At 36.5% G+C, this 24697-nt stretch overlaps 1 protein-coding gene across 5 annotated transcripts in view; it reads left to right on the top strand.

Annotated features, from left to right (window-relative positions):
• The window catches only part of LOC109078415 (inactive N-acetylated-alpha-linked acidic dipeptidase-like protein 2), a 241726-nt gene that overhangs the window by 155003 nt on the left and 62026 nt on the right, over positions 1–24697 (top strand). For all 5 annotated transcript variants that reach the window (XM_042734434.1, XM_042734433.1, XM_042734432.1 and 2 more), the window contains 4 exons: positions 6830–6967; positions 18836–18928; positions 20531–20736; positions 21721–21849. In XM_042734434.1, the coding sequence (XP_042590368.1) occupies positions 6830–6967; positions 18836–18928; positions 20531–20736; positions 21721–21849 (566 nt within the window). The remainder of the gene's footprint in view (positions 1–6829; positions 6968–18835; positions 18929–20530; positions 20737–21720; positions 21850–24697) is intronic.

The following is a 24697-nucleotide window of genomic DNA, read 5'->3' as shown; positions in this document are numbered from 1 at the left end:
GAAAATTCAGCTTTGCCATCACAGGAATAAATTACATTTTAAAGTATATTCAGATAGAAAGCAGGTATTTTAAGTTGTAAAAATATTTCACATCTGTTTTCAGTGTATTTTGGACCATATAAATGCAGCCTTGGAGAGAAAGAGATTACTTCAAAAACATAAAAAATCTCAACTTGTAATGTATGTTTTAAAATAGAAACCGTAATAGAAATGAAATATAAAATAAAATAGAATAACAGTAGTTGTAATAATATTTCATAACATTACTGTTTTGACTATTTTTGATCAAATAAATGCATCCTTTAACTCCTGTAGCTACTATTTTGTTGATATTTCTATTCAAAAGTTATGTAACTTTGCAAGAATACCGTTTCTGGTCAGGCCCTTAAGAGGTATTGCTTTATTGATGTCATAACTGTGGGGAAAATAAGAGAAATCACAGATGCAAGGCTTTTTCTGCTACTTAGGATCAATTTTGTCCTCAGGCAAACTTAACCGAGATCTTAAAAGTTTTATTTCTCTGTAGTTAAGCAGCTAGAAACCATACCCTACTGAGAAAAAGATTTCAGAAGCTGCTTTTCAGTGTACCAAACTTCAGTTGCTTGAAAATAAGTAGAAATGTGTGACATTGAGGGCATGCAATGATCTGTGTGCTGTGTAAGGCTCCTGCAGGTGAGAACACAAAGAGAGAAGCTATTATTCTGTCATTAAATCCTAATCATCATTAAACGAGAATTTGCTGTCCCTCAGGTCTGCTGATACTCCAGCAACTAATCATAAAAACATAATAAAGGTCAATTAAGAAAGTAGTGTCGTTTTAAAAACCCTGGATGTCACAGTGAGTACCAGGAGCCCTCGTCTGTTTCTTGGCCCACACTGTGGTGGGTTACTGTTGAGTTCTTGTGTAATTTTCATCTGCATGGATGCCATCTGTGAATTTTTCATCTGATGTAGAGCAATGGAGATGCACACATTCACTGAATACTGCCTAATGGATAACAGATGATAGATTGGTTTGGTCATATCTAGAGTGTGATTTTTGTAGCAGTGGAAATATCTGAAGGATGATCTGAACAAATAAACTCAAATACATGCATCTAATAAATTATACTTGATTTCAGCCACAGACGGTTTGTGGTTATTTCGAAACATCATGGCATTTTTCCATAATGTATTGTTGTGCCAGATCAGCCCTTTCCTTTGGAAATGTGACGAGCAGATCCAGAGAGATTGGAACAATGTCACCTCATAACAGGTTTCTTTCGGTGAAGAATGTTGTGGTATTTGCAGGTACCAACTTTCTTTTTTAGTTGTAGAACTGAACATCAAGGACTGTCTTGAGTTGTGTAAATCCAAACGTCATTCACAAACCCATGCACATGACAAAAATGCAAACAACATAAGGATGGCTTCTATATATATATATATATATATATATATATATATATGTAGAGTGGCAAAGATTTGGTAATCGATAACAAAAAGATAAATGAAGGACTTGAATGCAGGATTTAAATTCTGGGTCAATTTGTATCTTCTGTTTAATTCACTCAAATTGTTGCCTTTACATGACTGAATTCAGTGGCAATTTGTATCATCAGTATAGGTGAATTACATTTTATATATATATATATATATATATATATATATATATATATATATATATCAATCTATAAAATTTCAAACATTGTATAGAATAGTACAAGTTAGAACAGGGAGAGATTAAGGGAAAGTGAAAGCACTGCATTTATTTATTTATTTTTAAGTAGGATGCAGTTAAGCTCACTGAAGAGATGAGTTTTCAGCTGTCTCTTGAATATTTGGCATTCCAGATGAGGTTGGGATGATCATTCCAGAAGCAAGGAACAGTAAATGCAAATGTTCTGGAAAGAGATTTTGTGCCTCCATGTGATGGTACGCTTCCTTAGCGACCGTAGTGTTTTTTTTTTCTTCTCCACTCATGTTCTTCATGTTCACGTAAATGCAACATCCTTCACTTTGCTTTGATCATTGTTAGGTCAGAGGCTCTTCTGATGATTTGTGAATGGTTATTAAAGGGGGACAGAGACAGTGGTTCGATGTGACTAACACGATGTTAGTGTGTTTAGCCTATTTACAGTACAACTATGGTTTCGCTCTCACACTCACTCTTCCTCTTTCTGTTTTTCTCTTTCTCAATGACAGTTTTTACTATGAGTTGTACTGAGAAGTACTGACTATTCTTAGAAACAGAATAAAGCACAGCGACAAGAATCTGAATCTGTACATCTTGTCCCTTTCAGGAGCTCTATTGTCCAGATCTACTGAGCTGCCTTGCTGCCCACATATGGGGCACAAATTCTATGATAGCATCTTCCTAGAAGATTCCTAGAAGATCAGGATTATTTCCACTGGTTTTAAAATGTAATTTATTCCATGTCTTTAACATCATGTTTGACTACAGACTGTTGTAATTGTGCAGTGGTTTTAATAATATATTCAAACATAATCAAATATGCCACAAGTAGCTCAAGCCAATTTCATTATCATAAAATATCTTTTCATCTTCTTAGAAAGAAAATATACTCAAGAAAAAAACAAAAAGAGGATGTTAATTGATAAGAAGTATCACCATTAATGCATCAATTCAGTTTCCAGGAAAGCATTATACAATGTAATATTGCCCATGATCGCATGCTAGACTTTTTTTAATTTTCAAGTTGCTGTAGTCGCTGCAAGAAGCTGTTCAGAACAATAAACAAATTTATGGTTGTGTGACCTCAGGTTTTGCACATGAAAGACTTGAAGGGATGTAGGCAAGTCTGTACAATCACTTGAACTCAAGAGAGATGAGTGAGTTCTCTGCGTGAAAACTGCTGCCATTGTTCTTATGGAAATGAATGACCTGCTTTTTTGAAATTCAATTTGCATGTAAATCCCCGTCTCCATGTCATATCTTAAAGCAAAGAAAAAAATAAGGAGAGATCAATTTAATTCGCTTTAAATGACTCCCAAAACAAGATAATGGCTGTATTGTAAACAAAACATTGCAGGACTGCACACAGTTGATGTGTGTTTAAACTGTAGCACAATAAAAAAAAAAAAAAAAAAAAAATCTGCTATATGATGTTTATTTAAAAAAAAAACTCAATACACATATTAAACGGACACATAGCAAAATTAGCTTTTCTGGCTACTTTTTCATATATAGTAAATAAATGTGTATGGACTGTGTACTGCACACTGAACTTCTGTGAAGTGGAGTTCCAGTAGTATGTTAATATGATATTTTGAAGTTCTTACTCTTCTCCCTTAAGGATGAAAGCAGTCCCAGCTGTTTATCGACATGAGCTTGTCATTCTCACAGATTTGATTTGTAACACATCAGGACTGAATGAGTAAATTTGTATGTGAACTACTGCAGTGTTTGTAATCTGAACACTGCACATATGGCCCCACCGCAGGCGTGTAATATATATCTCATGAGCATCTCTGTGTGGAGGGAATGAGTCTAAGCCCTGTGGGTAATCGTACTTCAGCAAATAACTCTTCCTGGGAGGCTTGTTTGCTCAGAAAAATTGATGTTCTCGCAGTTATTTTGGATCATCTTCAGTGTTTTTTTTTTTTTTTTTTTGTATGGAAGTGCTGATGTTTATACTGTATAGTGAAGTACAATTGAGTTAGTGCTACCTTGACATGTACTTTCATCATAATGACATTAGTTAATCTTTGTCTAAATGAATCTTGCTTACCTAAATGAAATCAACATACCGAAATTACACATACACAGCCCACTGCATCAGCAGGGAGGCATCTATGGCATCAGAAATGGCGTATCTAATTGATTTGTGATATGAATCTGTGTACTGCAGAGTTCACATGGAGCTCAGGTGAGTAATTCTGTGCGGAATAAGGGAGATTTGTTTGTGTGATTGAAATGAAGCAGCAACATTGAAAGCTAGTGTGAAGTACAGTACACCATCTAAAAATGTTGGAAAGGCCCAGTGTGTCACTTTTCATGCATATTTTAGAGTTTTATATAAATCATTGAAATTATATATATATATATATATATATATATATATATATATATATATATATATATATATATATATATATATATATATATATATATATCTTCTTCTTCAAAAAGCTTCATTTTACAGTTAGTGGATGCTGAAATGTTATGTAATGCTAATATTAAAGAAAGTTCACCTAAATTTTTTTTTTACATTTGCTTAAAATTTACCCTCTGGCTATGAAAGATATAGATAAGTCTGTTTCTTCTTTAGAAAAGATTTAGAGAATTTTAGCATGACATCATCAGTGGATCCGCTGTAAATGGGTGAGAATGAGAGTAAAAACAGCTGATAATAAAACTTCTTATTAATCCACAAGTAATCCACATGACTCCAGTCCATCTATTAATATATTGTGAAGCAAAAAGTTGTGTGTTTGTAAGAAACAAATCCATCAGTAGTGCGTTACCATAAGAGACCATGACCCATTATAACACTTCCTAAAAGTCCATCGCTCTCACATCAAAACACATGATATATTTTTTTTTTTTTCAAACTGTTACAACAGGACTGTTTCCCTTTGTCTGATCTGTGCATATTTCTCTCCTGATTCAGACTAAACAACTTTTTCACAGGACAAAGCATTGTTATGGACAGAGGACTTGTTTGAAGTAAAAAACATCTTAATGATGGATTTATTACAAATACAACATTAACTGATGTACTGGAGTCATGTGGATTACTTATGGATTATTGTGATGTTTTTATCTGTTTGGACTCATTCTGGCGGCACCCATTCATTGTATGTAGAGGATCCATTGGTGAGCATATGTTGTGTTTTTATCAGCCTTAGGTTCATTCCAAACTAGAATAGAATAAAGTATGGAAGAATATACAAATAATTAGGCCCTCTGCTAGACAGACTAAAACAAATGGGTGTCACCACCACAGGAAAATGAAAAAGACATAACTTCTACATGCAGCCCACATCTGTCCTCTGGAGAAGGAGAGGAGATCATGTGCGTATTTCACTGCCATTATGAATCATTCTTATTGAGAGACCAGCGTGTTAGTTGACAAGTGTAGTATTAAACGTTCCTCTCATGCACCCCAGTGGTACGGACTCTGATATAGTAGCCTTCTCTCCTTTGTGCAGAGTCTACAGGTGTCTACTCTTTGAGTTCATCAAGGTCAGGGCTACTTTATTTCCAAAGCTGTAATATCTCCAGCTGGAGCTCGACCTAATGGGTTTTAAGGGCATCTTGTACTTTTAAACTTGTTTGTGTTCATTTTTAGCTGTGCTGCAGATAGAACTAACAGGAAAGGATGAAAGCTCTTCACCATAACCTAGTTTGTGTTTTATTTATCAAGGCGAATGAAAGTACTCTTTTAGGCTGGTAAAAAAGAATTTAGAAGGTACATCAATGAGTGCCCTAGACATGTCCCTAAAGTATTAAACTACAAAATGTTCTCACTTTATGTCTCTCAAAACCTCCATTTTATTCAGTTCACTCTGCAGATGTTATCTGGTTCAGGTGTGTCTGGATATGCAACGCTATTTGATTTTAATTAAGAAACACTAAACCACATTTTCTGAGATTTTAACAGAGGTGTTTGAGTTGTGCATCATAGAAGACAATGTTAGCATGCTTTAATTTTATTTGTAGGCGAAAACCACTTAATTTTGAGCTTTTTATGCGCTATGCTCGTCTTCCGGGTTTAAAATCTACAGGATGGATGGATAGATATTTAATAAAAGATAAATAGATTTTTATATTTAATATATTTCATCATATTTATGAACACATTCATTAACATTAAATCACATTTAGAAGGTTAAAGATAATGAGTTGAGATAATCTCCTCTCTCTAAACACAGCTTTGACCTCTGTGAACTTTGGGCAGATAATTGCACTTACAGTACAGTGTTACTTCAAAAGCCCCACTCAAAATCCAATAATCACTTCCTGTATTCCCCTATGACCAAGAAAATATTAAGCTGACTTCTAGGGGACCTTCCTCTACTTTCATTCCCACATAACTGCTGTAAAATAATTGTGGCTTCTGAATACATTTATCTGTGGAAGGTAATGTGTAACAGAAAGGTCTACTGATTGTTATTCGTGGATGACTGTACCCCATTCCACCGTTGCGGAAGCGCTGCTGGAAAATTGAAGCTTCTAAATAAATTTGCTCCTAAAGCAGGATTAGGCTCACCGTTTCGCTGTTTTAATGAGCCTGAATCAATGGAGCATTTCGTCCATATAAATCCCCATTGGCCTGCTAGAAACCGTTTCTTCAAACTTAAAATCTCCAGGCTTATTAGTTTGCCGCCCGTGAGCTGCAATCAGCAGTGAGGAAGGGCTTTGATACATCCCTGCCTGGCTGTGCAGGTTCCTCTCAGCGCTCCTTTCTCTTTTCTGTCTGATTTACGGCACATTACAAACGTCCTCGCCCACCCCTTCTCGCTCACCTCACATCACTAAACGCATCTTTGCTTGGCCCCACTGCAGCTATATTTATGCAGCACGTAACGGACTAATGCTGTTCATCTGCCCTCCTAGACGAAGATGTGTGAGAAGACTCAGCGGAGGTGTTAACCAATAGAAAAGCTCTTTGATTGGGTAATTGGTTTGCTCATGTGTGGCATTAAGAGCCCCATGACACGCTCTAAACGCTCACAAAGTCATGATCAATGCAAATGGTATGCTGAGGGTGAAATTCTGAGGATGGAATGATGTTATTAGTGTTTTCATTTTGATATAGCTGTGTAAAAGCCTTTCTAAAATAAGAACTGTTTTTTTTTTTTTTTTTTTTTTTTCTGTTCACAGCCGGAAGAGACAGTCGCCACAACCTGACATCATTGCTGGTTCAGCCCATCTCTGCCTCCTTAGTGAAAATGCTGCTCTCTGCCCCCGCCATGGGGCAGGGAAGACCCTGCGTCCCCATGGCCATGCCCTCAGCCTCAGGTAAGCCATGGGGCAAAAACAACACCTACTGCACTTACTGTAGCTGTCAACAGACAGCCATCTTCAGCCTCACTGCTTACAGCCTTCAAATCACTCATATATATATATATATTGAGCAGAATCATTCTGCTCTACTATGTATGTAATTAAATATGTATAATTAAAAAAATATATATTTTTTTGTTTTATTAAATATTACTTTTATTTTTATTATATGTTGTTTATTTTGCATTTATCCTTTCACAAATCATGGTTTAATATTTTCTTTTTATTTAACTTTTTACATTTTTCCTGAAGTAGGGTTTTGTCAGGTTCCCATATTGCCTTTTACATGTTTAACTATAATAAATAATTAAATTTTTTGGAGGGTTCCCATTTTGTGTGTGTGTGTGTGTGTGTGTGTGTGTGTGTGTGTGTGTGTGTGTTTGTGTGTGTGTTTGTGTGTGTGTGTTTGTTTGTTTTGTAACCAAGACTTATGTGTCTATGCAAAAATCAAATTAGCCATTTATGCATTAGAGTAAAAAATATGACACCTATCCCTGGTCTCCATTAAAATGAAAAACAGACCTTTAGTTATTACACATACTGAAATGGCATGAATCTAATATATACGATATACTGATGTATTAAAGAAACAGTATTAACTAACTAAATAAATAAAACTAAAATAAAAATTAAAAACATTAAAAAATAATATAAAATAAAACCTTACTTTCCACTGTGGATTATAAGAATGCTTAAACTTTTTTTTTTTTGTATTATTCAAATTATCTTGTGTATTCCACAAAAGAAAGAAAGATCACAAAGGCTCGGAAAGACACATGGTTAAGTAAGTGATGGCAGAAATGTATTTTTGAGCAAACCATCTTTTTAAGTATTGTTTAATGCTATTATGAAGTTTTATTGACTTATAGGGTTTAGGTTCTCACCTTACGATCTTTAATAACATTCATGTGATTGTCTTTTTTCACTATTTCAGAAACCGATTATACTGCCATTCTGTTAGGGTCTCTCATGCTTTGTGATTTCTTCCTTATGTGTGTTAATCCTTATGTCTCCACTAAGCTCTGAAACACAATCTTTTGTGCCTGAGATATTCATTAGTCTTCTCAGTCTCATGCTTCTGCTGGGGATTTAACCATCAAAAGCAGCTGCGGGCACATGACGTCAGTGTTCCACCTGCTGGCGGAAGATGGTATGACACTCTTTAGCTCCAGACGAGAGAGGTCCTGTGCTCGGAAAACCAAGGCTTGTTGATTTATGCTTGGCTGTGGGAGTGTAACTCCTGAGTGTGGTAAATTACACAGGCTTTACGCATCATCTTAAAGTCGCCCTTGCTGTGGCCGCCCATATCCAAGGCCATTACCCACATCAGTCAGTAGGTGCCCATGGGACCTAATTGAAACCATGAGAGTAAGGCTGGTCAGCCATCTTACAGCGCTCTCTCATGTTGAGCTTTCAGGGAGGTCAAATGTAACACTGAATGTGGTCACGGATGTGCTGCAGGCTAAATAAAAATGACTGATGGAGGAGGACATAATTGAATTTAAGTGAACAAACCTCCAGGGAAAGGTCGTTCACATGGGATGATGCTTTTCATCGACCAAGGATGAATGTACAGATGTCATTTTGCTTATTGACCTTCATCTGTGAGTAGAAGTCTTTGGCACATTCCAAAATATGAAGATGCCCAAAGTTTTTATGAAACTTTGTTACACAACAGTTATATAACCAACATGTTTTCGGGATACTTGAAACAAATGAGCATATGTCATGAGCAGTCTGTTGTGCACATGTTGCTTTTTTTTCCCTAATATTTAAAAATGCTTATTTATGCCTGAATGCATTCTCAAACTTAAGCCATTCCTTGTGTGTGAATGTCTCGCATTATGTAACAAAATATCAAAACAAGTGATGTTGTAAAGAAGTAGCATAAAAGTTCATACAAGGGTTTTTACAGACCGAATAAATAAATGGATAAATAAATGAATAAAGTTTAAAAAAATTAAACAACAGATATACTTTTCAAAATGAAGACAAACTATTTAAATAGTTTCTGGTAGTCAAAAATAGTGGAAGATGGATTACATTATCAAATTTGCCTTTATTATATCAAACATTTGTATTATATGAAATAATTGTCTTTAATCATACATGCAAAAAGTTATGTGTATCTTGCTATTTTTTTTTCTTACATTTAAAGTGTATAGTAACTAGAGCTGTCAACTGATTAAAAAATTTAGTATTTGCGCATTTTTCTAAAAAATAATTGCATTTACAAATTAAAGTTTTAAAATAAAATTTTATATTGCATTAATTTCACAATCTCAGAACATAACAACATAAAGATTTCATAAAGACTTGTTCAGTGGCATGTTTTTATGACTGAAGGCCAGTATCACTGATACCAATACCATTAAACATTTCATGAAAATCAGACTTTTCCAAGCGACAACGGTGTACCAGTTCTAATGACATGGCGAAAGTTTGAACAAAACATGCTAACTGTTCTGTCTTTGGCTGCTCCGACGAGCAAAGAAAACTGTTTAGAGTCCCAGCCTCAGAGGAGACAAGAGCAGTGGATTTATTGACTTTTATTTATTTATTATTCTATTTACTGTATATTGCTGCTGCCACACAGTTCTAAAATAAATGTGCGATTTATTTCCCAGCTGTTTACCTTGTGTGTGAATGAGAACTTAGTTTAGTACTCACATGCTGTGTGACAGCCGCTTTCTGTCCATGTGCTTCGGATGTGCGTACTCAGAAAACCCTATATCAGAAGTTTAAACTAATGTGGTTTAAAACGCATGATTTCAGTGCGATAAACATGATAATCAGAACCAAAACAGATGTTTTAGCAGGTACAAGCTGTAATGGCGCAGCTCTATTCTGGAAAAGGGGGCGGGAAGCAGCAGCTCATTTGCATTTAAAGAGACAGGCACGAAAAACTGTGTGTTTTCCACTCAAAATAGGCATTTTTAAAATTATATAATAAATGATCTGCAGCTGGGTTATTAGGATTTTTGGCAGTTAGGATTTTTACCACTGTTAAACATGAGGCAGATCTGACACTTTTTACCATTTCTGACCCTCTTCAGGTCTTAAAGTCACTACTGATGAGCCTACAAGTTGAATCGAGTGTGTTAGATGAGGAAAACAGTGCTGGGGTGCTTCAGGACAGTTTTGTAAACCACTGCATTTCATAGATATGTTCTTAAATGTGACAAATACATATATGCATGCACAGTTTTGAGGAACAGTTATGACTATGACAATGCATGCTCGTAGTTTCTTTTGCACTTTAATGTGAAATGATATGCAGTAAGTGCCACCGCATTTGTGCATGCAATTAAAGAGCACACACTACAAGTGCAGTATAACAGCTGATAGGAAAGGAAAATTCATTTTTACTGTCATATGGCCTACTGAAGCTCCTCGCCACCTGTACTGTTTCCATGCTCGCTTGACTTAGGCCCTGTCCACATGAACGCAGTTATTTTTAAAACTGCAGCTTTTTCTATGCGGTTGGCTGTAGGTCAACACACGCAAATGCAGCACCAGGTCACTGAAACATTGTTGAAAATGCCTGTCAGGAAATATTTACAAAAACTCCGGTTGCGGTGTTATCGTGTAGACAGCGAAACTGGAGATTTTGGCTTGTGACATCAGAGCATGCGCTGTTATCTCCACTTACTGGAAACTTTTTCAGGCTTCTGATTGGCCAACATGGCTTTACGGTTGAGATTATATCGCCACCTGTTGGCTTGGCATGGTCTTGACAGTACTTCATAGCACGCGTTTGGATTTTCAAGTGGACGGAGATTTTAAAACGGAATAAGGAATAACTCTGTTTATAAAAATACCCGTTTATGTGTGGACATGGCCTTAGGCAAAGTGGAGAACGCATCTGAAAAGTCTCCCATTTGATATGGTCGTAAAGACATTCTGTGTCTAAATAAATGCAATTCTGGTCAAGAAAAAAGAGGGAATCAACAGTTGTGAGTGGAATGGCCAACCCTAGCTCTGTTAATTGCGTAAATTAATTTTTAATGCGTCGGCACCAATAGCCTCGTGGTTACTGCTTCAATATACAGCGCAACTGTGCTCACGGCCACCCGAGTCTGTTTCCCGTCTTGAGGTCCTTTGTAGATCCCGCTTTCTCTCTCCTCCCAATGTTTTCCTGTTGTCTCTCTCTACTGTCCTATCTATAAAAAAAAATGCATAAAATTAAAAAATATATATATATACGTTAAACTGAAAAAATTAAACACACACTTTAACACTTTAATTTTGACAGCAATAATAGTAATGTGTATCCTAAAGCATCCAATTATTTTAAGGGCTTAAAGACATAAAAATTATTACATTTATATAATCCTTTTTTAAATTTTACACAGCATCAGTTTCTGTTTCAGATGAAATGATGAATCGCACTGTACAACACATTGCAGAGTGGTGGGGGATGTCTCTCTGTGTGCGCTGTCAGAAAAAAACGGAAAAAGTTTTCTCACCGTTGGTGTTCTGAGTTATGAGATACCAGCATGACAATTAGTGGCACTACGCCAGCGAGTGCTTGTGATGTTTCCTGATGTGTGTGTTCATCTACAGACACTTGTATGTGTAAGCTTCATCACATCCTAATAGGTGTCAGAACCTGCCATTCTGTCCATATGGAACATGCATATGCATGTGCACACAGGCGTCCACCTCCACATACGCAGACAGAAATACACTGAGCTCTGAGTCAGCTCTCAGTCTCTCCCTCCGGCTGCATGCACGTGTGTTTTGCTACAGATTTTAATAGGGGTTATTAGTCTCTAATTCCTACTATTGAGTGAAAATCGCTTCTTATCTTTGCATGGTCTCCCAGCAGACCACGTCGCTGTGGCTGAGCTGTTGCCTTGGCTTGATAGAAAGTAAAGGATTTACGGTCCCAGTGACAGAACAAAAGAAAATGGGCTTAAAGACAAATCTTCAAGCTCCAAAACAGGCATTAAAGAAATAGTTCAACAATAAATGCAAACTACTCATCATTTACTCACCCTCAGGTCCTTCCCAACCAGTATGACTTTCTTTCTTTCTTTGGAACTTGAGAAGAAATTTTAAGAAAGTTCCAGGATGCATTTATCAAAAGCATTGTAAGCCTAAGTTGATCGTAGCTCCATTGGTTTCAATGGGTGTGTGATGTACTTAAGCTTATGGTGCTTTTGTCAAGTGCAGCGCTGGTCTGCTTTTTTTTTTTTTTTTTTTCACAATGAATTGGGACTTTCAAGCTTACAAATAAATGCAAAAACAGCATTAAAGCATCATGGAATTGCTGCATATGTACATACACCATGGCTTCAGAATTCATGTCATATATTCATATTATCAGCAGCATCACACGTATGCACTCTTGTGAACGCGCATTGAAAAATTAAACAGAAGAAAGGAAATTGTTGAATAAAGTCATTATTTTGTTTTCTCTGCACAGAAAAAGTATTCTCGTAGCTTCATAACATTAAGGTTGAACCACTGATGTCACATGGACTATTTTAAATATTTAATTACTACCTTTCTGGGCCTTCCTATACTGCCTATGCACAGTTAGAAAGCTCTTGGATTTCATCAAAAATATCTTAATTTGTGTTCCAAAGATGAACAAAGATCTAACAGATTTGGAACGACATGAGGGTGAGTATTTAATGACAGAATTTTTTTTTCATTTTTGGGTGTCATATGGACACATGTCCATATGAGAAACAATATAATTGTTTCTCATATGGACATGTGTAAAAATATATTTACATATCACCGGATGGCGATTTATTCACAGTGGAGAAGTGAGTTCTGTGATCCTACAAACCTGGGAACGTGCCTCTCATGTGGCCAGTCACATGATTGTCTGCTGTAAATAAAATGTATTTTATTTACAAATTTATTCTTATTATTGTGTAAAATGTATTCTTATTATTCTAAGCATATTTGATAATACATAGATTTTATAATTTATAACCCTATTTATTATTTTATCATTTAAATCTCCAGTTTAAAAATAGGAAAATAGACGTGTTAGAAATATATTTGTTTATAATAATATACATTTTAAAATTGTATTGCATACCTGCTGCTGCCATAATAAAGAGCCATTTCGAATGTTTAAGTGGCTTTCTTCTCTTTCTGCTCCTAGATGTTGTGGTTGAGCACTTATGAAGTATTGTTCTTTAAATACTTTGCAGCATTTCAGAAATAAATATGTATGCAAATTACACCGAAGTACAACGTTACCTTACGGTGTTCGGGAGTGCTCAAAAAGGGTTTAAACACTGAATTTTGGAATCTATTTCTTCTTGTAAACTCAGAGATGTGGATTCGGACGGCAATTAAATTACCAAACGACCATGGTGTTTGTCAAAAAACAGTAGGTAATTCTACCGGGGATTTTTACGGGGGTGGAGAGAGAAAAACACCGACATCTTGGATTAGGACAGCATTAAAATGACCAACAACTCCATGTAAATGGTGAAAATCACTTACACCCCCCTGAGAAACAATTACCATCTGAATAGGGCTAAAGATACATTAACACCTAAGTGACTTCAATATCCATCCATTTCTTGAAGTTTTAAATCTGTGAGTTTTGGATGCATTCTCTTTGTGCTGTGCAGGTATTGTTCCGACTCACTTTTTCTTTTTTTTATAATTTGTGTATTTTTGGACTTCACATTTAGTCTATTTATATTTTGTTTGCTTTTGTGCCGAGTGTCCTGATGGCATGTTGGTACCTTTAGGATACTTAATGTTTTGTTTTTACTTGTGTTCTTGATATCTGTGTGTGTGTGTGTGTGTGTGTGTGTGTGTGTGTGTGTGTGTGTGTGTGTGTGTGTGTGTGTGTGTGTTTGTCATGTGCAAGTGCATCATGTGATGTTTATTTTTTAATTACTTGGAAGTATAAAGGGCTGTTTTGGAGTGTTTTAATTGTCTGATGAGGATCCTCTGTGCTTAAAACTGAGAGAATCTCATTTTGATATGTATTTTTTTTCTGGGCACCCACTTTGAGCAATTTGCCAGTGATATGCTTGCTTATGTTTTGAGTGCACTGAACTCAGTGGGCACAGATTAGGCAAGTTGTTTGTCTGCATGTTTGTGTTATTACAGTACACTCTCTTTCTGTTTGCTAATGGTCTCTAATGATAATCAGAAAGCTAGTATGTAGTCGGACAAAAATGTTGTTATTTTGATGGTGACAAATACTTTCTTAAATTCATGTGAAATATTTTAGTTCAACTTTTCACTTGGATTTAGAAGAAATAATGTAATACAAAGAAAAAGAAAAAAACATGAATAAGTATGTGTGTGTGTCACTCTCCAGCTCTGACTGGAACATGGGCTGCTACAACCGGTCTTCTGTCACCAGCCCAATGTCCAGCGATCAATGTCTGCTGAAAACCTGCAGCGGCAACACGAGCGCCATCGATCCCGCGGAGAGGAAGGGACATCTCTCCCCCAGCACTCTCCCACCCCTCCCGTTCTCTTCACAGTCTGGAAGCTCCCAGCCGTGACCCGCTCCAGGCCGGTCCCAAGCCTGCTCCTCTCTTCCATTAACCGGATCAAACGCTCTGAAGCTAGTAATCTGTGCTCTATTGATTGGGCCGAGCTTTGACCACTCCAGAGGTTTCAAATCATTTGTTTCCATCTGTCTCCCCTCTTTCATTCCATTCCCTTTCAATTAAGGCTCACTGTATCACTAAAATGTGTTCTAATTGTGCCAGTGTCTCCCTGCCAGGGAAATGAGACATTAGCTGCGAAAGTACATATGTGAGTGGCAAACTTTCCCACTTCTGCTTGCATTTTACTGCCTGTGTTTTGGAGACTGGTAATTCATTGTCAGTGGCTTTGAAAAGAGATCTTAACTGTTTCGACGTAGTCCTGAATGGCATTTTTTCATAATTGTGTGTGTGTGTGTTTTGTTCCTGTGGATCAGGTGGCCAGATCCATCATCCATTTATTCACCATAAAGAAATCAAATTGAGATAGGGTCCAAATACATTAGTACTTTGTATGAACGTCTGTGGGCTCGTGTTCCCCTCCTCGCTGCGCTCCAGATGAAAACTCATAGTATAATAAATTTCTATGCAATTATAGCTCACTGGCAGAAAACTGTGTGGAATAGCTTTATCGAAACACACCCGCTCCTTTAATTATGACGCTATTGATTGCAGTGCGTAGGTAACCTGTCCCATATCGGTTTTGCTCTCTCCATTTCCCACCTCATGAGGAATAAAACACACTCATGCAGTACTCTGAACACTAAATGATGGCTTCATGGTATGAAATATGGCATGAAATTATGGTAAAACAATTTTGCGCTCTAATAATAATTATTAACTTTTTGTTTGCTGGTTTTGATAAAAGGTCTTATTGTTAGATTTATGTTAGATTTAGGGCTAGTGATAGAGGGCACTGGCTTTAACTCAGTTTGATGGGCTAGTTAACAGATTTGGGGCCAGTTTTACTAACAGCTTGTACCAGTGCAAACTGTCTTTTGGCATAAAATAGTACTGTCAGGAATTACTAAAGACACTCAGTGATGAATTAGCGCTGAAAAGGCATGGACAGTTATATTTGCGCCTGACCTTACTGAATATGCATTTGTAGGAGTTTCCTATTCAGACGCATTAATTTATGGGAGGAGAGTATTAAAATGAATTTACTAATGTTTGTGCTCGTCAAATTACTGGTATTTGTACCATTATTTAGTGCCCCCCAAAATTTCTTAAACTACCTATTTTGTGCTTGAAATGGCTGCAATTGTTGTTGCTAGGAGGAGGGGCCGCAGAGATCAAAGAGCACATGGTAGAAGGAAGAGGATTTTTCCACACATATTAATTAATTTGGAATGCCAGAAGAACACATTATCCAAACATATTGTTTGCCCAGCCATGTTATTTTTAATTTGCTTCAGGAAATAAAAGACGACTTGGAACCCTCAACTAGGAGACATGCAATACTAGGTCTGTCAAAACTTCTTGCAACCCTTCATTTTTGTGGCCTCCAGGTTATTTTTTTCTTTCCTTTTTTCTTTTTTTTTTCTCAATGTACTGTGGCTTAATTATTTCTTTATCCTTTATTTGCGACTATGCTAATTTGTGCCAATGTCCCTTTAAGGCAAGTCATGTCACTTGGTGGCCATCTTTGAAATGCCTATCGGGCATGCAAGTGCAGCTTCTGTCTCTTTGAATGGGGAAACATCAAATTCTCCAAAACTGTTCCCCAAGCTTACGATTAAATTTAATATTTGAAATCACTAATGAAATCTTACAACATTATCATAAATGTTGTTTTGCTCAAATAGCGTAAAAAAAAAAAGTATATTTTTCAGGCTAGATCAGCCAGTGCGCGTGTGCAGTCTTAAGTGCACGTCTCAGAACGCTGACTGTTTCTATAGCAACCGGGACTTCTAACGACAGCTGCAGTGACACGCTGACTTTATCGATTAGCGATTGGCTCTTTTGCTGAGAAGGCGGGGCTTCGTCTGATAGATCGGCCATACTGAGTGTTGTATTTTTCACCATTCAAAGCTATTCGAGTGACACGTCTTGGGTATTCTATAGTCTTTGTTTGTGCTGCGCTTGGTATATTGCGTTGGTCGATTTGTAAATGAGATGTTGCGTCTTTGTTCTTTAATGTGCATTGTTAAATCACCCGCAGAAATTTCCACATCCATCTGCGCTGTTTTGGAATTTTACTTTCGCACTAATTTGTAAAAATGGCAATTGATCTTTGCCCTTTCAGTGCTGTGTTACCACTAAAATAAATGTACACACACATATACAGGCATGACATTATGACCACTGACAGGTGTAGTGAATAACACTGATTATCTCTTTATCACAGCACTTATTAGTGAGTGGGATATACAGTATTAGGCAGCAAGTGAACATTTTGTCCTCAAAGTTGATGTGTTAGAAGCAAGAAAAATGTGCAAGCGTATGGATTTGAGCGAGTGTTTTTACATGTGAATAAAAGCCTAAATGAAAGTCTGCACACATGTAATTTCATTTAATATTCTTAAATCGTAATTTCTGCTTTTTAGGTTTAACGCATTTGAAATATTTTCTCAATACCCTTAAGTAGCCCCTGGTGTGCATGTTCACCCTGGTTGTGAATCAGCTTCTTCTCTGGTCTGTGGATCGTGTTCTTCATCGCATATGAGCTCCTGTTTTTTATACAGTATATACTTCTAAGGAACATCTTATTCAGGGTCATTTATAAAGCATGAGCCAATGCAGCTGACGGCTTCTTCATTCTTTTCAAGATCACTTTTTCACTTTGCTCACGCAGAGGCACTCACCTCTCTCAATAGCCGGTAACCTCTCATACTTATTGATGATTAATGGGCAAATCTGTCACACCGCGACCCGTGTGCACGCCAGCACTTTTAAACACTCCCTTACAACTGCATATACATCTACTACTCTTTACCCGAAGTCATTTGTGCTGTTGTCAGGGGTGATAAATGGGGTTTGTGGGGCTGTGTGAAGCCCACTGAATTTTTAGAGAGAATTTGTTTACTCTCAAAGAGTAAAAAAAAAAAAAACACATCTGTACACTTCAGCAGCGTTTACATCTTATGTTTGAGGTATCAAACTTCATGTTTATTTCCTAATATTCACATATCCAGGAACTAATAAAAAACTCTTACTGTGTACATCGCACACACATCTGCCTGCGATCCCGAGGCTTTCATGAAAAGGAATTTTCAATTCCATCTCTGTCTTGAACCAGAAGCTTGGCTGCTGCAGGATTTTTACATCTTCATGTTGGCTCAACGATGTCGCTGTTAGAGTGAGACAGAGTGGCTTGGGATGTGTACCAGGACCAGGTGTTTCTTCTTTTTATCTGCTGGGATATCAGCTTCATTGATATTCACTCCATCACACTGAGCCTTTATGTGTAATTAATTGGTAAGAGTGTGAGCCGAACACCTTTTTAAGCTGCTCTGATGGTGTACACTTTCTCTGCAACACGCAAACGAATGGTGAAAGCAAAGGCTATATGCTCTTTGTCCTATAGTTTCTGTACATACAGTATAATAGGAGGGGATTTAATAGGGAAGAATGTGCCAAAATTTTGTAAGTGATATTCCAAATGGAAAGTCAGGGGCCAAAGTCATTGGAAAGCTGCTTCTGGGCAATATGATAAGTGATCACATCAATATACTGTACTATAAGATGTATCTGTATTTAAATGGTAAGTAAAAATAAATAAATACATAGTAATGAATAATTAAAAGAGATACCATTAGATCAAAAATAGGCAGTTATATCTATCTATCTATCTATCTATCTATCTATCTATCTATCTATCTATCTATCTATCTATCTGTCTGTCTGTCTGTCTGTCTGTCTGTCTATACACATACATCTAATATATTTATACATCTAATAAATAGTTTTTGAGAATGTAGTTGAATAGTTATAATATTTGAATTTTTGTTTAAAAATATCTGAACTTTTGATCATTTAATTAATTGAAGTTTAATAATACTGCTAATAATAAGAATCATTTATTAATTTATTTGAAATTCTGACAATTTAATTGAATAATTGAAATGTATTATTATTATTATTATTATTATTATTATTATTATTATTATTATGTTGTTAAATATTAAATGGTACTTCCATTGATTATATACATTTTACATTTAAAATATATGTATTTTTTGGATTTAGTACCAATATTTTTTTTTTTCTGTTCTTTTTGATTGATTGAAGACTCAACCTCTTTTCCCTTTTTTCTTGTAGCTGGATTTGAACTTTTGGATCTGTCAATGTCCCATAATCCTGACTAATTCGTTTGAAACTTCTATTTGTTCCTCAGCAAGAAAACTCATAAATCTCACCATTGAAAACCAGGCATCCTTCAAGACTGTGCACAATGTTATTGGATATCTCAAAGGCAAGACCAATCCAGGTAGGTCAGCACAAAACCAAGACAGCGCTTTTATAACCCAAATTATAATTTTACAAACCAGAGGGCTTTTTGTCAAAGTTAATGCAAGATTATTTCATTTAAATAACAAATCACTAATTTTAACTGCATGATATTGCCAGCGTGTCCCAGGCATGGTCCTAAACCGCTGCGCTCTTTGGTCTGACATAACAAAGACACAGTGCTTTGTCACAGTGCTTTATTGTATTCATGATAGCAGAGCGAAACAAGACTGCAATCTAAGCATTCTTTCCTTCATCCTCTGAAAAAGCGTGAGTCCAGGGGTCGAATAAAGGTGAATCTGAGCCCACGTGCTGAAGCAGCCCTTTTTCCTCCCAGCGCCATGACAAACTAATCTCTTAAAACAACGTCTGCCGCCACTGTCCAAATGCAGGTCACTTGGCTGCCAAAAATAGGCTTTTAATTACAGACCACTATTTTCACCTTCAGGATGATTTAATCGTATATCTGATGTAATGAAAGCATTTAATCTTTCACCCCCGCCCCTATGACTGTAAAAGTCACTGTGTCTATGCATTTAAGCCCTCCGTGATTTACTTTCCAGATTTACGACACTCTTTTCCTGTCATAATCGGTCGCCCAGTCACTAATTACATATCACAAATCATGCAGAGGCGTTCTTCTCCTTGACTTTTGTCTTTTTATAACATGTTTACCTTTCATTTATCTGGCAGTTGACTGTCTTGTTTATTTATCATTTTGATGTCATTTTAATAACTTCCCTTAAGACCGCAGAGGTATACTCCTGAGTACAGGTTGGTTATAGTATTCATTAGTTCTTTGCTCTTGTCAGCTCGATGAGTCTGTTTCTACCCTTACTAGCTGTCAGTCAGAGGTGGCCCAGTGCCGCTTATAGCCCGCGGCTAATTGCATGAGAAATTGTTTCTTTTCTGGTCTGTATGTTGGTGTACGTGAAGGCAGAATGTGTGCAAATAGATGAAATGCACACAGATTTTATGTTTTTAAAACAAGTCTCTCATACTCACCAAGGAAATCGTTAGACTTTTTTACAGCATTTATTTGAAATATAAACACTACACATTATAAATACCTTTACTTTCAACTCTAATTAATTGAATGCTCCGTGCTAAATAATATATAATAAAAAAAAAAAACTGTGCAATAATTATCACTATGGCATGATTAGACCTACTAATATGTGATCACTTGTGTAAATAGCAACAATAATAAATGTTTGATAAAATACGAAAAAAAATATCAGCAGCCCTTACCAGAAATTTACCATAAAAATACAGTGCTGATGTTACAGGGTTTACAGGGTTTTAGGCAAAAATATGTTGTCGTAATTGTTGATGTGGGAATTTTGGGGAAAGCTACCCCTTTCTCTATAAATTATCATAATTCATGCTTTTTTATTTTACGTATTTTACAGTAAAATTATAAATATTACTTTGTTAATAATAATAAACATTAAGATCCTCCTAGTAGCTTTACCCTGCAGTTGATTGACTCTCCGCCTGCGTAAACATGTTTGTTGGTGCGTGAGTGTTTGTTTAGTTCTTGTTTTGTTTGTAAGTGTTCCTGCTCTGTTTCCTCTTGTAGATCGATATGTACTGGTTGGCAGTCGTCATGGCAGCTGGTACAAGGGTGCGTTGGCGGACTGGGGGAAAGGCTCTGCAGTCATGACTCAGATCATCGCCTCCATCACGGCTCAAACCCGTGCGGGCTGGCAGCCTGACCGCACCATTGTCTTCTGCTCCTGGGGGGGAACCTCACTGGGCAACATCGGCTCCTTTGAGTGGGGGAAGGTAATATTTGACTATTCCAGTTTTGCCACTTTAGATGGCTTGTACAAGTCTTTGAGCTCTTTTATTGAGACGTGTGTTTCACTGGTCTTGACCCAACTGCTTCGCTTAACAGGTGCAATGCTGTACCAGGTGAGCTTCTGAGCAAGTTTACTATGTCAAAAAAGCCTTATATATTGAGCTGGTTGCGTGATGCAAAAAGCATTTTGAGGTAAAAGTGTTAAATGTACAAGGAACCTTGCAAAATAAGTATTTCTTAATCAATAGTATGCCAATGCCACTGTAATCATAATTTGTGTGAAAAGTAAAAATTCTTATTTAAACAACCTTAACAACCTTAACAATTTTCAACATGGAATTCATGGAATTCATGTAGGAGCAAGACAAATGAGCATGTGCACTTTATGACCCCTATGCGGCATCCAGGTCACATTATAACCTACAATTTACATGTAAATGCTGCATATTTTAGATGTAGATTAAAAAAAAAACATGCTTGAATTTTCTGATACATCGATGTGTAGGGTCGCAACCTTGAGTTGAGTTTAGTAGTAGGTCAAAAGCACTTTCATTTTTCTCTTCCTCAGTTTGAAAACTAAAGCGATGGAGGAAAAACAAAAATAGTACAGATTAGCCTTGAGCAGCCATACAAAAGCTTGCTAACATGATCAGCAAGCCATGAAGATTCAATCAGACGGATGATTTTGGAGTGTTAATGAAATTATTCTTTTCGGCAAAGGAGTTTGTTCTAATCAGTACAATGCAAACGTCATCATTAATCTGAAGAAGCCCCTAATAATGGCACAATAAAATGATAGCTTTTGAGTATGAGAAAGACAGTAATGGTTCATATTATTCACAATGCACATTTAACTAAATTGTAGTGTCTCATTGGGGGTTACTCAGGCTTTGATGCCAAAATACCAGTCAAGGCCCTGACTTATCATCAGTTGGCAGTAGACGGCTGTGTTTTGTGTATCTGTACAGGAGAATGCAGTGGTTCTTCAGAGCAGGGCAGTGGCTTATGTCAGCCTGCACAATCCCGTCAGAGCCTCTGGATCCCTGCAGGCCATAGCGTCACCTTCCCTTCAGCAACTGGCAGCTGAAACCCAAAAGGTACTTTATAAATATTCATTTATATCCACTTGGACAAGAAACTTGCAAATAGGACTTTAAATAGAGTCAATGCATATGTTCCAGAAGTTTACAGAAAACCTAGCCATCACTATCATTAATGGCTGATGCAGTATCTTGCTGTAGCTGTTTGGCATCCCTCTTATTCAGTCTTTCACTACAACAAATCTGTGCACATGGCCTAGCCCCCCCATAACCCAAAAATTAATATTTGTTACTTTTTTGTTTTTTTATTGCTTTGCATTTCGCTTAACTACAAATCTATACACTGTACTGTACATTTTATTTGCTTCACGTAACGACTTTACTACAAATGTGCACATAGCCTAGACTTCCTAAAAAGAACTAGGGTCGGTTGTTTGTATGTTTGTTTGTATTCATTTATTTGTTTGTTTGTTTGTTTATGCTTGTTAGTCTCTTTTTTAGTTACTTCACATAACCCCTTTACTCCAAATATGCGCACATGGCCTAGACTCCTTCAAAAGACATAGGGTCATTTATTTGTTTGTATGTTCTGTATGTTTTTATTTATTTCTAAGGCTTCACATCCCCTTATATTAAAAATCTGCACATGTGGCCTAGACTCCCCAAAAAAGATATAAAGTGAAAGTGACGTGACATACAGCCAAGTATGGTGACCCATACTCGGAATTCGTGCTCTGCATTTCACCCATCCAAAGGGCACACACACAGCAGTGAACACACACACGGAGCAGTGGGCAGCCATTTATGCTGCGGCGCCCTGGGAGCAGTTGGGGGTTCAGTGCCTTGCTCAAGGGCACCTAAGTCGTGGTATTGCCGGCCCAAGACTCGAACCCACAACCTTAGGGTTAGGAGTCAAACTCTCTAACCATTAGGCCAATACTTCCCCAGGAAGTCAGGACCAGTCACATAAGGCCAGTCACATACTTAGGTCAGTTGGTCAAAGAAAAATATAATCTGGCAGTATTCCTATAATGTGTATATGCAGTTTATTTTTGAGAATGTCTTACATTTAATTCAGTTGTTTACATGTAATATCACACAATTTTTTTCTTGCTGTCTGCTATTTTTAGTGCAAATACAGTAATTTTGGTTATTATATTTGTAGTAAGAAAGAAAAATAAATTTTCTTGGCAAAGGGCACCTACTTATTTTGTTTAAATTTAAACTGGCATGTGATTGACTGAACGCTTTAAAGTTAAGGGGAATTTGATTTTGAATGCAGAATTGACACTTATCCTAGACTGTAAATTAACTCAACAAGCTCTTGGTATTTGAACAGTTTGCACCCAACTTCTTGCATAAAACCTTTTTGCAGTATCTCATTTACAGTGAACACTGAGTCTGAGTTATGCATTCAGATGGCATTTCCAATAATGTGATATATAACTCATCTAACTTATCTAACCTTAATATAGCTCTTGTATTCTGCTCAAGTTTCCAGATATATGGAGCATCTTATTCACTCTGACAGGTTCATTTATGATTTATGTGAATATATTGTAGTTTGTCGGAAATTATGACTAAACACTTTAAAAACCTTAGTATTGCCTTGCTTATTAACTCTGTGTAACTTTATGGCAACTTCAGTGAGTTTTTACTCATACTGACAGCCTCTTACGCATCAGATGTGAACAGAGCAATAGAAAAGGTTAATACATTTAAATTTTGCTGATGTATCAGTTGCTTTGTATAGCGTGCTGTAGGTCAGAGGCCCTGATCCAATGACAGCATGCCCTATTATTTTAAACCAGACAATACTTTTCTTCATTAACCTAAATGCCAGTCCACCTGTGACATTTCAACCTAATAAAGTAAGCTCTGATCTTCACCGCTGCAACTATCAAAATATCTCCTGAAAAACTTACTTAGAAAGAAATGGCATGAGTTCAGTGGAATAATTATTTCCATTACCATCAGCAGTCTGGCCATAATGTTTGTAAAGTAGTTCAAAATGCACTAAATGCACTTGGGGGAAAAGGAATTGATGAGACTGTGATGTAAGTAGGTAGAGAGGACTCAGGATGAAGTTTTGCAATATGGCTTCACTATACTTTGCATAACACTAAGCACCTGTTTGAAAAGCAGCTGGAGATGGAATTGTGTGCATATACAGTATGCGCTTATAGCTCCTTTCTAGTGAATTGGCAGGCTTTGGGTTATTTGTCATAAATTTAACAAAAGAAGCTGGAGAATGTGTAGAAAATTCCCACTTGTTCAAAAAACGTTTTTACATTCATATTCATTCATTTTTGTTGTTTATGCTTATACCTTTTGCACCACTATATTTTATTTAAAAATACACAATGTGGATACTTCAGGTAAAAATGATAAATAATGTTTAAAAATGGTGCACATGAATGCTCAAACATCTTCCCTGCTGACTTAGCAGTTTCAAATGTTATAAAACTATTTTTATATTTATGTTTGTACTATGTCACTTAAATTGAAAATGACCAATAACCTAATTTGATGTTTTACTATAGTAAAATATTTTTTACTAAAGTACATTAAAAATCGAGTACTTTTGCTTATGTAAAAATTAAAGGATAAGTGGTTCTACTTTTTAAAGGAGTAATATTGTGTTAGTGTTTCTTTACATTTACTCAAGTACGTACTTAATGTAAACTTGATTTACATGAGGAAAAAAAAAAAAAAACATAAAAAGCAATGTGTCATAAGAGCAAAAATATGCATCGTACACAATGCCAAACCATTTATTGTAGAGTTAATGTGTGTGAATTTTTTTTTATAGCTTACACAGATCTCAGTTTGGTTTCTTTAATTTGTGGAATGCAAACCAGGCCTGCAAATACTTTTTGCAAATGTTTTGCGCGTTTTATTGGCA

The sequence above is a fragment of the Cyprinus carpio genome, chromosome B11 (genome assembly GCF_018340385.1).
Source record: "Cyprinus carpio isolate SPL01 chromosome B11, ASM1834038v1, whole genome shotgun sequence".
NCBI lineage: Eukaryota > Metazoa > Chordata > Actinopteri > Cypriniformes > Cyprinidae > Cyprinus > Cyprinus carpio.
Note: the sequence above shows the minus strand (reverse complement) of the source record. Positions and strands in the feature narration are given on the sequence as shown.